Here is a 16,336-nt window from a genome sequence, read left to right on the forward strand (position 1 = left end):
AAGGACAACAATGTGAAATACCAAACCTGGGGCACGAGCAGTTGCAAGTCGACTAATTCACCGGCAAACAAATGACAGAATGACACACCTTAAATACCCCGGTGAATAATGGGGAGATTGGCAGCAGGTGTGTCACGAGCTGGAAAGCACAACCCGCCACCTGCTGATGAATCTGAACACGACAACCACTACTCACTAAACCTACTCCAAGATCCACTCTACCTTCACACACCCTTGCCTGCTCACTTTCCCCCCCCTTTTTTTTCTTCCTAAACCCGGCGGTTCTTCGATGCAACAACACACTGTTTCCCTGGAGCCACTGTCCCCATCATCCTCGCGAACCCCCCCAGCCTGCTTTATCCACTCCAACCATCTGTACATAGAATTATGTACATGTTGCTTGTGTCGAAGCACTTCACTGGCAGTCAGAAATGACCAAAAGTCATGGAAACAAACTTCTTCAGTTCCTCAATTCAACTGGGAAATCAATTTTCGTGAATGTCCCACTCTATCCGCACCGTGGCATGGGTATTTTCAGCCACATTCTGAGTCTCCACACCTGGCTCCAAATTGCCTGCAGGACCCACAATGTATCGACCCCAGTCAAGGATGACGCATCGTACTGCTGTCCAAAATGTTTATTGTGGAAAACCGTAAAAACTAAAAGACATTTAAAACAGACAGCCCCGCTTTGTTCAGCGGAAGGTCGGTTCTGTTGGACAATCTGCAGCTGGATGGATACATGGCTTGAGGAGCCTGCGATAAGAAGGAGCGCCGATGCATATGTGGAACTGTCGCGGCTTGGAATTAAAGTGGATTTATGTGGGACAGGAGATGTGAGACAATGGATGCTACAGCTGCGTGTTTGCTTTCAACATTTAGTTTGTAATCGACATGCACATTCAACCATGATGTCCCTGATCCACTGGTGAAGAGACGCTTTGATCCTCTCCTCTTTCATGTGGAACTGCTTTGTGTAACAAAGAGGGTACAGAAAGTGCTTTAGAATGAATGACTCTCTGTGTTTTTGTGTTGCCATGTTATTTGTTATTTAGTTTTTGTTTTTGTTCTTTTGACTTCAAGACAGTGCCGCAAGAGTGGCTGCCTTTCCAGCAGCTCATGTATTTTGTTTTTCGACTTTCATTCCTTTCATAACTTTGCTGCTGTGAAATGTAAATTTCTCCACTGCGAGACTAATAAAGGCAAATCCAATCCAAAAACAACAATTGACATTACTACAATCTGTTCAACAAGAAATAAGCATATTAATAACGTAATTTGTGCAAGTTGACCAGACGATGTTAGACAAGAATCTCCTTGGACCATGATGTTTGCAGATGACATTGTGATCTGTAGCGAGAACAGGGAACAGGTGGCGGAGAAACTAGAGATGTGGAGATATGCCCTGGAAAGGAGAGGAATGAAGATCAGTCGCAGCAAGACGGAATATATGTGTGTGAATGAGAGGGATCCAAGTGCAAGAGTGATGCTACAGGGAGAAGAGATAAAGAAGGTGGAGGATTTTAAGTACTTGGGGTCAACTGTCCAGAGCAATGGAGAGTGTGGAAAAGAGGTGAAGAAGAAGCGTGTCCAGGCAGGCTGGAGCGGCTGGAGAAAATTGTCAGGTAAGGCAGTCCAAAAGGTCAAGAAATTCTACTACAAACATGCCTTAGAATTTCTTGACCTTTTGGACTGCCTTAACTTCACTTAATATGTTAACTTCCCCACCCACACTCATGGCCACACTCTGGACTTAGTCTCACCATAGAACAACTCTCGCACCAACCTTAATGGGAAGCATTTTACACAGCCCCGCTTTGTTCAGCAGAGAGATCGGTGGTGTTGGACGCCCTGCGGCTGGATGGATACATGGCTTGAGGAGCTGACGATAAGAAGTAAGGTGCATCAGGAAGGGCACCGATGCATAAATGGAATTTGGAGTCACAGATTGGAATTGAAGCAGATTACGTGGGGCAGGTGATGTGAGATAATTTCTTTCCGTCAATGGATGCTTTAACTTCGTGTTTGCTTTTAAAAGCAGACATGTGCACATTTTCAGTATGATGTCCCTGATCCACTGGTGAAAAGGAGACTTTGATCCTCTCCGCTTTCATTTATAACTGCTTCATACAACAAGGGTGCAGAAAAGTGTTTAAAATTGAATGACTGTCTGTGTCTTTGTGTAATGTCATATTATTTTGACTGCAAGATGGCATCGCGAGAGCCTTTACAGCAGCTCCTATATTTTGTTCTTGTACTTCTTTTTCTTTTCCTCTTCCTTTCATAACTTTGCTGCTGTGAATTGTCAATTTCTCCATTGTGAGTCCAATAAATATTTTATGTTATGTTATCTTAACAGCTGCCACCTCCTGGCTATCACTCTGGAGCTGCAGCTCCAGAACCGCTTTTCCAAGAATAAGTGCAGCATATCATTCAGAAACCTCAAATCCGTCTCGCGAACTGACTTTTCTACCTCCATCCTCATCCACATGTCCATATTCCCCAATCTACTGTCCCATAACCCCAGTGTTTTCACTAACTACTGCAACATCACTCCATCTGTCTCAATCAACTCACCCCTATCAAAACCAAATCTGTCTCCTTCACTCGCTCAGCTCCCTGGTACACCCAGGCACTCCACAAACTTAAAACCTGAAAACAGCATTTTGTAAGAATCATTAAAAAATCCAGTTTCACTGTCTATCTCCTCGGCAAACCCATTTTTTTGGGCAGTTTTCCCCCATTCCTCTTTACAGCATCCCTCAAGCCCCATCGGGTTGGATGGTGAGCGTTTGTACACAGCCATTTTCAGATATCTCCAGAGATGTTCAATGGTATTAACGTCTGGGCTCTGGCTGGACCACTCAAGAACATTGACATGGTTGTTCTGAAGCCACTCCTTTGATATCTTGCCTGTGTGTTTTGGATAGTTGTCCAGTTGAAAAATAAAACGCCATCCTAGTCTGAGGTCAAAAGCGTTCTGGAACAGGTGTCTCTGTACATTGCTGCATTCACCTTTCCCTCAAACCTGACTCGTCTCCCAGTTCCTGCTGCTGAAAACCCCTACAGGATGATGCGGCCAACACCATGCTTCACTGTAGGGACAATGCCGGTTCTCCTCCAAACACAACACCTGGCATTTTTGCCAAAAAGTCCAATCATTGTCTCATCAGACCCGAGAATTTTGTTTCCCATCGTCTGAGAGTCCTTCAGGTAAGAAGTGGCTTCCGCCTGGCCATTCTTCCATACAGGCCTAATTGGTGGATTGCTGCACAGATGATTGTCCTTTTGGAAGTTTCTCCTCTCTCCATAGAGGAACACTGGAGCTCTGACAGAGTGACCATCAGGTTCTTGGGCACCTCTCTGACTCTGGCACTTCTGCCCTGATTGCTCAGTTTATGCGGGCGGCCATCTTTTGGGAGAATCCTGGTAGTACAAAACTTTTTTTCCATTTTCACGATTATGCAGGCCACAGTGCTCACTGGGACCTTCCAAGTAGCAGAAAAAAATCAGTACCCCTTGCCAGATTCGTGCATTGAAACAATCGTGTTTCTGAGGTCGACAGATAATTCTTTTGATTACATGCTTGGCTTGTGTTCCTACATGCAATGTTGACCGTGGGAGCTTATCTGTGTCTTTCTGAATCAAGTCCAATCAACGGAATTTACCACAGGTGGACTCCCATTAAGATGAAGAATCAACTTGATGTGGATCAATGGAAACAGGATGAACCAGAGCACATTTTTGAGATTCATGGCAAAGGTTCTGAATACTTACGCAGAGGTGATTTAAAAAAATATATAGCCCAAAGGACGTGTCCCTCTTCCACCCTGTGCTTGGTGGAGCACATCTACGGCCGACACCCTTTCCCCCTTTGGCAACGTATGTTATGTGGCTAGAATGCAACTGATAGATTTGTTTATGACTGCTATCCCATAGTTGACCAGCAGATGGCTGTGCTTTATTTTCTTGACATTCATTACATTGGTTTGTTGTCACTTCCGTTACAGGTTTTACTTTCCACGCTTCGTTATTTAAGTTTCATTTGACTAAGAAGACTATCACCCAGCTGGCCTGGGAATGCCTCAGAATTCCAACAGCAGTTGGAGGAGGTAACTGGAGAGGGAAGACTGAGTTTCCCTGCTAAAACTGCTGCCCCTGCAAAATGACGCCAGGTGAGAAATTGAAAATGGATGGATGGATGGATGGATGGATGGATGGATGAATTCAAAACAATGAAATATGTGGTCCATGTGGTTTGTGAACAAATCATTAGTCACTGTTGATCAGGGTTATATCACTTTGTCCACAGATGAAGGTTACAAAAAGAAAGACTTGTAGTGTCCTGAATGTCCTTAAATGCATCACAGAAAAAGTCCATGATGTTGCAGTGTCAGAAGTATTGTAAGTTTATTATTATTTGCATATATATAGTCCAGTCGGTAAATGATGGCTGCACTACAGTATGACAGATACCATATATTCCCCCTATATTGAATACCGTCTTTTAATATGTACTGAATTAATCCAAATGAGAGAAATAGTGCAGATGACCAAGCTCCTTAAAATCAGAATGATCTCCAACTATTGTCCTACTGCTGCTACTTAATATATGGACAGCTACATACACTTGTTAAAATTTGTTTTATATGTATAACCTGTATAATTGCTGTTAATGCAGTATGAATGTGTGCTTGTTTTGTATACAGGGTTGCTGATTAGGCCTTGTATTAGTCACAATATGCAATATATTATCCAATTCATCTTAAATGAAAAACAATAAGCACTAGAACATCTTGCACTCTGCACTCATAAACAGTTATGTTGAGATTATTGCATTGTTTCCCTGGTAAGCAACATTTTTTGTGACATTATCTGACGAGTAATAAATACAGTTTAGGCTGACATGTGAACAGGGACCGCTGCAGACAAGATGGTTCTTGCACTTGAGACACAACTGTGCTCAATCTTGGAATTAAAAAAAATATTTAGAATGTCTGCATTTTTTTTTACTTGTCCACAAGTTTAACTAAGCTTTGTCGGAGGTCATTGAGATCAAAGATCTTGATGTCGAGAGTTTCGATGGCCCTCTGGAGCTCAGTGTCCATGCGATCTCGATCCTCCAGAGAGTGGCTTAAGTTCTGTTCCGTGTTCTGGATCTGACGTTCCAGCTCGGAATTGCGCATTTCCACTTCCTATTGAAGAGAAATAATCATGTTACAAGGATTTGTTGTTGCAACGCAGAATACATAAACTCACAGACCACTACATGAGGTCAACCTGTACTCCCACCTAATGAAACCAATGCACAAGTTGTATAAAGTCCACAGTCTTTTACGGTGCTTGTCGTCATTTAGGGTGAATGAAGGTGAACGTGGCGGAGGAAAAACGCCAACACGTTTACATTACTGCCAAGCGCTGTTGGATGCAATTGAATTATTCGTGTTTGTATTTAGCTATTTATTTTAATCCAGAGGAAGTGAAATAAATTATGAATAGGAATAGTTGTCAAAGAAATATGGTTGGAGTCACATATCTCACCCGAAAAAAAAACCACTTTGTATGTTGGGGAGGAGCTAAATGTATCCTGGTTTGTGAGTGGAAGTTAGGGGAGACTTTGCCACATGCACATGATAACTTAGTGTTTGTCGTTTGCTTGTTTGTTTTTTAAATCAAATCCTCTAAATCAGTAGTACCCAACACTTTGCTGTGGTGGCCACAAAACTCTGTAGGGTCAGTTTGTAACAGACAATGTGAGACTGAAAAAGTACGAAACATGAAAATATATTGTTTTCCAGAAACCCACACTGTCACGTTACGCTTTGCGACCAACGGGTGGCACTGTCGGGCCCCGCCTGCAGCTGCACATGTAATGGTCGTTTTAATCAGTGGCAGTTAAAAGGACCGCCTGCACGACCATTCAGTGTCGGGTCATTGCTTGTTTCACCCTGTCAGGTTTGTTTCACCTTGTCATGTTTTCCTCATGGTTTTGTTTTACAACTTTGGACCTTTCCATTCTGATGACTTTGTTGTTTGAGATATTTTTCCTGCTGACTTTATTTCATACAATTTGGCATATACGTATACCATGCTACTCCCCCTGCCTGCTTTTTTTGGGTCCACCACCACCTTGCAAATTGTGACACACACAAAATCATAAACCTCTGCATTTTTCACAGAACAAAAGTGAATAAATAATACCACTCTTAATGAAACAAATAATTATTAAATAACCCTCTCGATAGAGAAAGCCAGGAATTAAATGACACCCTTTATGATGTAAATAATTGTTAACTCTGATGAAGTTTATACATGACATGGCCTTCATGACAGAATCCCATACTTTGAAGCATAGTGCTTGCTGGGAAATTTGAAACCCTTGTTCTGCCATCTCCCAGTTCATGTGTCCTATTAGACCCCTGACAGGTGCCCGCCATAAGCGGACCACCTTCTGTTGTGTTGCTGATCAGCTTTGACCAGTCCACGTTGAACTCTTCAATAGTTTGCTGCACTTTGCCAAAAATATCCTCCTGCATCGTTGTACCTTTGAGACTTCACACAAGTTTGTGCTAACACTAAGTAAAAAGTTGTGCAGTGTTCTCCACGTCTGTGATTTTATCCAGTGATAATGAAAATAATTCACATTCTTTCGTCTTCTGATGGTGATTGCACGTGCTAATAGACTCGCAGTATTAAAGATATCTTTCTTCTCGGGACACATTTCCTGTGCAACAGCATTCATGCATTTCTTGATATACTTTCCATGAGCAAAAACTTTACTGTTGCATGCTCTCAGCTGACCAACACAGAAGCTAGCCCAAACAGATGGCTGGTTCAGCTAAGGTTGATGTACAAATGTATTTTGTGGAGCTAATGTTCTTTTTTTTTCAAATTGACAGTTTGTCTGCTCGCTTTTGGCCATCATGTGAGAAGATTCAGTGTTGCCACAGATTGTATTGTTTGATTATCACCACCTCAGATTAGACAGACAGCCTTTCCTTTCATTTTACTAAAAAAGAAAAACATAATAATTGTTTCTCTATGATGGTTTAGGTACCCTGCATTCTGAATAATCTTTTCTCTGACCAAACCTTTTTGCCATGACGTTACCTTTGAGAGGTGTGGATTCAGGATTTTTTTCTGGGGTTTACAGATAATGGCATAGACCACAGAAGGATGGAACAAATGTCACATTATGTGTTTATCAAATACTTCCTAGCTAATAGTTAATCATGGAAATAGTTCAGAACTAAGGAAAACTTTATTGCAAAAGCCAAACTTTATGGTCAAATAGAAGTGATAGCTCAGCTTACAAACGCTTTAGGTCACCAACTTTTCGCCTTGCAAACATTACATTCGCGAGAATATAACCTTGGCATACGGACTAGTTTTCGACGGACGAACCAAACCACACAGCGCCACGGTGGCTGGCGGACTACTTTTCGGCGGATGAACACCAAACCACACGGCCGAACCGCGCCACGGTGGCTGACTAGTTTTCATCACCACCTTTCTTTGAGTGCAAAGGTGCTTTGTTATCGAATGGAGTACTTTTGCTATTATGGGACAGAAAAAGACCCCACCACAGGCAAGTGTTAAGCCGAAGAGGACACAACAAAATTACGGCCGAGCAGAAGAAGGAGATCATCAAAAAACACGAACGAGGTGTGGGTTTCTGCGACTTAGCATCCCAGTACCAGTATGTTAAGTTGACAATTGCTATGTGTGGCTAAGGGTGTTTCTGTGTTGTCTAAGCAACAGTCTCAGGCAAGAGAAGAGGTTGAAAAACATCTGTTGATTTTTGATTCATGAAAAGAAGCTAGCAGGGGACAGTGTGAGTGAGGGTATTATCGCCGAGAAAGCACGGCAACTTTACTCAGATATCATCAAGAGGCAACTACATCCACGACCATCACAAAGGTAAATGAAACTACATTATTATATAGTATAGTTTATTTATTTAATTACAATAGCACATTTATGATACATAAAATAAGGTATTTTTGTGTAGTTGTAAGGCTTATTTAGTAGAAAATTTTGTTTTATGGGACCTAGGAACTGATTATTCTCATTTTAATGGTTTCTTATGGGAAATAAATGTTTGGCAGACGGACTTTTCACCTGACACACACTTTCTGGGAACCAATTAAGTTCGTAAACTGAGGTATCACTGTACAGTACACATAGATGAAAAATAAAGGAAAATACAGTACTCTCTCCAATTGGTCAAAAAGGTCGGTTCAGAGTAATAGTTGTATTAAGTTAATCCTGTCTACTACTACTTGATATCTAACTTCAAACATATTATTTTCGAAGGCGGAGGTATACGCGGAAGTACACGGCGAAACATGTCCGGTAATTGAACACCTAAAATACACTGTAAGAAAAGAATCTGTTTTAAGTTAAGTTGGTTCAGAATTTGGAGGGCTATAGTTAGGGGACCATTACTCTAACTGTACATCTGTGTAAGTTCTCAGTCGTACAGGAGTGGTCCATCGATGAAAAGGTTTCTTCAGCCATCATCTGTACTTCTTTGAAGGTGTCGGACGTTTCGCTTCTTATCCAAGATGCTTCTTCAGCGAAACGTCCGACACCTTCAAAGAAGTACAGATGACAGCTGAAGAAACCTTTTCATCTAACTGTACAGTATATTGCGTCACGTGAGAGGAGTTTAGAATGACAGCGTGTTTTGGGTTCATAGTTTTTGGGAGGTCCAAACTCAGACCTCAAGGGCCAATGTCCTGCCTGTCTTCCATTTCTTCCTGCTATCACACACCTGATTCATGATCAGGGTCGTTATCTTGCTTCTTCAAAGCTTGCTGATGAGCAGATTATTTAAATCGGGTGCGCTTAAGCAGGGAGATAGCGAAAACATGCCGGGCATATCACCGATGGAACAATTGTGGAGATCTCCATTTTGTGCTTGAAAAGTTAAACTAAAAATAGCACCAACTATATTTGAGGGGTTTTCCATTACCGTATTTTCCGCACTATAATGTGCACCTAAAATGCTTCATTTTTTTTCAAAAGCTCACCAATGCACTTTATGAACCAGTGCGTTTTATGGAAAAAAAGTTTTAAAATATGGCATTCATTGAAGGTGTGCCTTATAATCTGGGGCACTTTATAGTTTGGAGAATACCATACTTGGAACTTTGTTTATTTCCTATCCACTGCGAAATAATAGGGGATTAGAGAATTTTACCCGTAATCGGTGTATTGCCTGATCTCTGTCACGCTCCACCTCATGATAGTCTGACTTCTTACTCTGCAAATTGTGAATTTCCTGCCAAGAAACAACAGGAAATATAGTTTTTATTATTTTTTTGATTATCATTTTCATTGAACAAAACAATTCAATTTCTTTATTTTTATTTTTTAAATGTAGGTGAGAGTATGCAGACCTCATCTTTGGCCTTCAACAGGGCCTCCAGCTCCTCCAAAGACTGAGTCAGCTCGTCCTTCAGGAGGTCACTGGGGCCGTGACCACTGTGGGCCTCCAGGTCAACAACCTGCACGCACGCGCACACACTCAATCTGAACAAATAAATTGTATCGTTTTACAGGAGTCTACTGAGAATATCAGCGAACAGGTTGATAAAACAAACCTGCCTCTGCTTTTATTGGTTTAAAAGTCAAGTGTGCTTGCGAAAAATTGCAGGAGGAAATAAGAGGAAATGAGCTACTGCCAAGTCCCTCGAGCTAGCTCTTTTTTTGTCCAAAGTAGGCCAACAAAATTAGCATATCACTGTCCTACAAACTCTTCTTCCCATGCCACCATTGAGACGTGAGCCATTTCACTGCCGGCCACCAAAGGAATTGGAACAAAATGAGCTGAAAATCGTGGCGGCTCCCTTGACTGAAATGGGAATGTAGGCTCAAATGAAGAACATGTGCTGAAAATGAAAAACTACGCGATCGATAAAGTGGAGCTGTTATCGATGAGTGGAGTGGAACATGCTGGGAGAACTCATTGGGATGGAACATAAAATGTGATTGAATGTTAAAGGTCTTGCAAGCACTGTGAATACACTAAACCATGTGTTAAAATGTTATGTCGCAAAGCAGAGTTTAAAGCAACAGACTGTAGGGATCACATTTGTATTTTTCATTGTGAACAAAAAAGGCAGTATACTCGCCACCTATCTTATTGTGGTTGTTTTATGTGAGGATTAAGCAGATTGATGAATCGATGAGAAGGTTTCTTCAGCCGTCATCTGTACAAAAGTGAAGGTTTCGGACGTTTCGCCTCCTATCCAAGAGGCTTCGTCAGCGAACTAAAGTCTGCGAAACGTCCGAAACCTTCACTTTTGTACAGATGACGGCTGAAGAAACCTTCTCATCGATGGACCACTCCTGTATGACTGAGAGCTTACACAGACAGATTGATGAATGAATGAATGTTCTGTGAAGCGCTTTGTTAAACCTGCAGCGGTTGTGAAAGAGGTAAATAAACATGTATTTGATTGTATATTGTAGTCTACATTGTAAAGCACAAACTATGATTACATTGTAATTTCAAATTTATCTTGAATAGGTCTTCAAATAATTTGATTAAAATAAAGAAAAACATAACCACGTAAAACACTTCAAGTGTGCATGTATATGTGGCCTAGTGTCTCGAAATTTTCACAATCACCGATTTATCTTGACACAAAAACCACAAATATCCTTGCTTGTGCATAATGTATTGTTGTAACTCAAGAAACAAAATCAATATCATGAGATGAAAGATTACCTACAAGGAAACAGGATTGGTTGGCATTACAAGACCAGATGCTGTGGTCTTTCACCAGGACCATGTACAGTAAGAAGTGCCTTAAGATCTGAATTTGCTGCTCTGCTCACCTGTTCTCTAAGCCTTTCTGTTTCCTCTTGATAGGCAACCAGCTGTTTCCTCCACTGCTCCACGTTTGCGTTAGCCTCATGCAACGCTGCCACTAATTTAGTGTTGCTTTCTTGCAGCGTGAAGAGCTCCGCTTCCAGGTTCAGCTCGCAGATAGACCTGTTATGAAAACATGCATTTCTTATGAGGCAGAGTGTGATTTGCCACCCTGAGATGGTAACCATGTTATTAGGACGTCTATGTAAGCTCTCAGTCGTACAGGAGTGGTCCATCGATGAAAAGGTTTCTTCAGCCGTCATCTGTTCTTCTTAGAAGGTGGCGGACGTTTCTGAAGATGCTTCTTCAGCAAACTAAAGTCTTACTGGTAGTATTGGCCATATATATATATATATATATATATATATATATATATATATATATATATATATATATATATATATACACAGACAGATTGATGAATGAATGAATGTTATAATATATATATATATATATATATATATATATATATATATATATATATATATATATATGTATATATATATACACAGACAGATTGATGAATGAATGAATGTTATAATATATATATATATATATATATATATATATATATATATATATATATATATATATATATATATATATATATATATATATATATATATATATATGGGTGGTGTCTTCCCCCATTTTTTAGCTCGGGTCCTCTACCGGAGGCCAGGAAGCTTGAGGGTTCTGCGCAGTATCCGTGCTGTTCCTGGCAGTGCACTTTTCTGGACCGAGATATCTGATGTTGTTCCCGGGATCTGTTGAAACCACTCGTCTAGTTTGGGGGTCACTGCCCCGAGTGCTCCGACCACCACACAGGCATGACTGTCACTTTTACCTTCCAGGCTCTCTTCAGCTCCTCTCTGAGCCCTTGGTATTTCTCGATTTTCTCATGTTCCTATATCGTATCGAGATGCGATATATATATATATATATATATATATATATATATATATATATATATATATATATATATATATATATATATATATATATATATATAGTGCCGATACTACCAGTAAGACTTTAGTTCGCTGAAGAAGCATCTTGGATAAGAAGCGAAACGTCCGACACCTACTAAGAAGTACAGAAGACGGCTGAAAAAACCTTTTCATCCATGTTATTAAGAGAAAAGTATGCATTGTGAGTGGTTGTAATGGTTGTATATACTGTATATAGTAGGATGCTTATTGATTGATGTCGATATTTCGGGGCAAGCACCTCACGACTCCAAGCTAATTCAAATGTGACATGAGAACTGTGAGACTTGAGGAAATCCTTCTCATACAAGCAAAATAATCACTCATGGCTTACAAGCTACCCGCTCAAATAACAGCTGATATTAACTTGGTTATGCAGTACAGCAGTGGGGGAATTTGATTTATTTTTTAAATCCTTTTTTATGCAAATGTAATTGTTTTTTTTAGTGACATTCCATTTCTTCACTGAATGGAATATGGTAAAACAGTATTAAACGTCTCGTTAATGTACTAGAGAACAAGCAGGATAACCATAAACAAATTTATGAACAGTAAACATCATCTGATATTACTTTAAACCCAACTTCCATGTCGGCTGCTTCAATTGATGGGATGGGAGTGCTTTTCATAATATTTAATTGCACCTGAATTGTATAAGATGCTTTTCATAATTTTTAATTGCTAATGAATGGTATTAGTTTATGAACTGCTCAGAAACAGAATAATCTTCTCTTCCTTTGATACAGACGTTCCAGCAGCATTGAGTACTTCAGTTACCCATCCGAGAGTATCTTCTTGATACGCTCCTTCTCAGAGGACAGCGTGATGTCTGCACTTTGACTGCGAAAAAACTTGTCCACTGGCCCGTTCATACGCATGACTGGGGGGCACTGGAGTTCATCGGAGAGGTCCTGAGGAAGAAATCAGTAAATACACTCTGCACACATGCTTCTTGACCCTGAATTATTGTTTGTTTGTTTTTTGACGAACTATAACGTTTTTTGCCTTTAATACCAGTTTTTGCAGATCAATAACAAACACGAACCATGACATGAGGAACATCGTATCTGGCCGCAACACTCTCTGTGGTAAAGTTTAAACATGATTTCCAAAAAAAGAAACACTACAAATACAGTCTAGAGAGGATCAAAGACCTCATATTGGAACGTGAGGAAACATTGACATCTTACGATGTGACTTCTCTCTTGACATCTGTCCCAACCCCAGCAGCAGTCTCAGTGGTGAGGACGAGACTGCTGGTGGACGTTTCTCTGCATGAAAGAACCAAACTTAAACCGGACCACATCTGCCAATCATTTGAAATCTGCCTTAATACTACGTATTTTCAATTTAGGGAGACATTTTACAAACAAATTCTTGGTTGTGCTATGGGCTCACCAGTTACACCCTAGTAGCTAATCTGTACATGGAAGAGATGAAGAAACAGACCCTCACATCTTTCCCGGGGACAAAACCCAGACACGGGTTTAGATATGTGGACGGTACTTTTGTCATAATTAAAAAACAAGAAATTCAATCCTTCACAGATCACCTCAACTCGGTAGACATCAACATTAAATTTACTCGTGAGGACATTCAAGAGAACCAACTAGCCTTTTTGGATTGTAAAGTAATTATAAAAGAGGACAGAGCGCAAAAAACAGAAGTCTTTAGGAAGGCTACGCACACTGACCAATACTTACTTTTCGATTCTAACCACCCTTTACAACACAAACTAGGAGTTATCAGAACCCTCCAGCATAGGGCTAAACTCGTACCAACATGCGTTGAAGGTAGAGAAAAGGAGTCAAAACATATCAGGAGAGCACTCACAAACTATGGGTACCCTCAGTGGTCATTTAACAAATGTCAGAAAGAAAGAATAGGGAATGAAACCAAAAATTCTGAAGATACAAAAAGGAGAGGAGTAGCAGTACCTTACATTGCAGGAGTTTCTGAAAAACTACAGAGTCCTTTGGCAACACAAAATTCCTACTTATTTGAAACCGATAAACACTTTTTACACAAACACAAAAATTAGTAAATCCAACAGATAGGCTGCCAAATGAAAGACACAGTAATGTAGTTTATTCTATACATTGTAAGAATGAAAATTGTAAAGAGCAGTACATTGGGGAGACTAAACAAATTCTCAAAAAAAGACTTTATCAACATCACAGGGATAATACTAGTGGGCCTCAATCGGCAGTACATATGCACCTAACAGTGACGTGCAGTCAGTGGAGGCAAGTGAGGCAGTGCCTCACCTGTCATCATGGAAAGCTGTCATGGAAATATCAAACGAAATAATTAATTAAACAGTTAGATGTATTTAGTGATTTATACTTTAAAATTCTTGTCCATTTAACTTCACCGTTTTAGGATTTTTTTTCAAAATCGCTGAATTTTCACATTTATCGTTCAAGTAGAGACGAGCGGTGACGTCATCGATGACGTCAGTGCCTCACCAGCCATGAACCTCACCGCACGTCACTGGCACCTAAAAGCTAGCAACCACTCATTTGACGACAATGAGGTTAACATCTTAGCAAAAGAACATAGATGGTTTGAACTAAATCCTTCATTAAACCGGTTTGGTGGGGTGATGTTCAATTTGGATTGTTCATACAATAGCCTGCTTAGGCAATTGAGGATTAGTAATACTGATGAGGTGATATCGGTCGAAGTGGGGGAATCAGGCTATCAGTGGAGCACCTGCAGGTAGTAGTCCTCTGCTCCCCCAACCTGAGAGCAGGGACCTATCATAGCCGAGTCCGGCACCGCCATGTCGGTACAGTAGGGATATATATATATATATATATATATATATATATATATATATATATATATATATATATATATATATATATATATATATATATATATATATATATATATATATATAGGGCCTAAACTACCAGTAAGACTTTAGTTTGTTGACGAAATTTCTTGGATAAGAAGCGAAACGTCCGACACCTTCAAAGAAGTACAGATGACGGGTGAAGAAACCTTTTCATCGATGGACCACTCCTGTACGACTGAGAGCTTACACAGACGTACGCAAATACAAAGTGCATGAAAATTACCATTCACCATCGCAGCATACAAGGGTGACCCAAAACATAGGGGCCCCGCACACTTTATGTGATATCTCCTATATTTATTCACCGATTGCCCTTATTTTACAGGACATGGCAGAATCAACGACCGTGAGGACACCAAGACCCCAGTGGGAGCTGGGACAAAGAATACATTGTGTTAAATTTTATTACAAGACAGGCTCATTTAAGAAAACCCAGAACAGTTTCAGGCGTCAGTTCGAGTGTGTAAAGGCTTCATCCAAAAGCAGAATTCAGAACTGGGTGGACCACTTCGAAAAGTATGGGACTGTGGAGAAGCTCAATACTGCCAGTGAGAACCATCAAGCAACTCGGGACGTCCCAAGAAGTGAACATCCGAGCTGATTGAAAGAGTGTGAGAGTCTCTCCAGCAGAGTTCGAAACACTGTGGTAAACAAAGTCATTCGCTCGGTATGTCCCGTGAGATTGCAGGAGAGTGCTGGTGGTGTCTTCTGGGGGGTCCTCCAGACCCAATGAAGTAGCCTCCAAGCCCCTGCACTTAGGAGAGTGCACGGTGTGGGCTGCAATCTCGGCCAGAGGCATCATTGGACCAATCTTCATCAAAGAATCTGGCGCAACAGTGACAGTCACCAAGGAGCGCTATGTGGAGTTCCTCAAAACCTTCAAGAATGAGTTCCAGACCATCTATCCATCGCTCATGAGAAAGTTCTGGTTGCAGCAAGATGGAGCGAGTTCTCACACCTGAAGCCTGTCCCAAGATTGGCTGAAAGAGAACTTCGGAGGCCGAGTGGTCAGTCTCAAGACGGATTTTGAGCACCCCATAGCCTGGCCCTAAGCCCCGCATATTCTTTTCTTTGGGGCTATCTTAAGTCTACGCATAGAAACTCAGAACCATCACGGAACTCAAGAAAGCCAACAGGGAGGAGTTGAGAGCCGTTACCAATTCAGTCGGTAAGAACATCATGGACAACTTCGTGCTGCGCCTCAAGAAATGCACTGAGCTAAATGGTGGTCATCTAGAAGAGTGATTATCAACCACTATGCCGCGGCACACTAGTGTGCCGTGAGAGATCACCAGGTGTGCCGTGAGAAACTATCCAATGCCCCTTTTTAAAATTTAACATTTTACAAACATTCATTAATTATTATCTGCCAATATTATGTCATTGTCCTGTGTCCGTGCTGAAAAGACCGGGAGGGTAATATAATATTCGTCCGTGTGGCAACACGTCACTGATTGCCTCTTTCCTGCGAGATGGTTCGTGGTGTGCCGCAATAAAATTCCAATGTAAAAAAAATGTGCCCTGATTCAAAAAAGGTTGAAAAACACTGATCTAGAACATATGCTGTAGAACGGAGCAAAAAAGGCCAAAGACACTAGTGTT

At 40.8% G+C, this 16,336-nt stretch overlaps 1 protein-coding gene across 1 annotated transcript; it reads right to left on the minus strand.

The window, feature by feature from the left end:
• Positions 1 to 4,203: 4,203 nt before the first annotated feature.
• On the minus strand, positions 4,204 to 12,792 carry LOC148891970 (homer protein homolog 3-like). The gene is made up of 5 exons (XM_089007908.1): positions 12,649 to 12,792; positions 10,849 to 11,005; positions 9,405 to 9,512; positions 9,206 to 9,286; positions 4,204 to 5,195 (listed from the first exon to the last, which is right to left on the minus strand). The coding sequence occupies exons 1-5, from the start codon at positions 12,747 to 12,749 to the stop codon at positions 5,010 to 5,012; spliced, it is 633 nt and encodes a 210-aa protein (XP_088864034.1). The 5' UTR covers positions 12,750 to 12,792; the 3' UTR covers positions 4,204 to 5,009.
• Between the last annotated feature and the right edge of the window lie 3,544 nt (positions 12,793 to 16,336).

This window comes from Hippocampus bargibanti, linkage group LG11, assembly GCF_051943395.1.
Source record: "Hippocampus bargibanti isolate YZ-2025 linkage group LG11, ASM5194339v1, whole genome shotgun sequence".
NCBI lineage: Eukaryota > Metazoa > Chordata > Actinopteri > Syngnathiformes > Syngnathidae > Hippocampus > Hippocampus bargibanti.

What these genes read in the sequence shown, in the direction of transcription:
- LOC148891970 (XM_089007908.1), bottom strand. Translation starts at nt 12,749, where the DNA reads ATGCGTATGAACGGGCCAGTGGACAAGTTTTTTCGCAGTCAAAGTGCA. An exon ending in TGTTGAAGGCCAAAGATGAG is followed by an intron (nt 9,287 to 9,404) that starts GTCTGCATACTC and finishes GTTTCTTGGCAG; the next exon opens with GAAATTCACAATTTGCAGAG. An exon ending in AGGCAATACACCGATTACGG is followed by an intron (nt 5,196 to 9,205) that starts GTAAAATTCTCT and finishes TCTCTTCAATAG; the next exon opens with GAAGTGGAAATGCGCAATTC.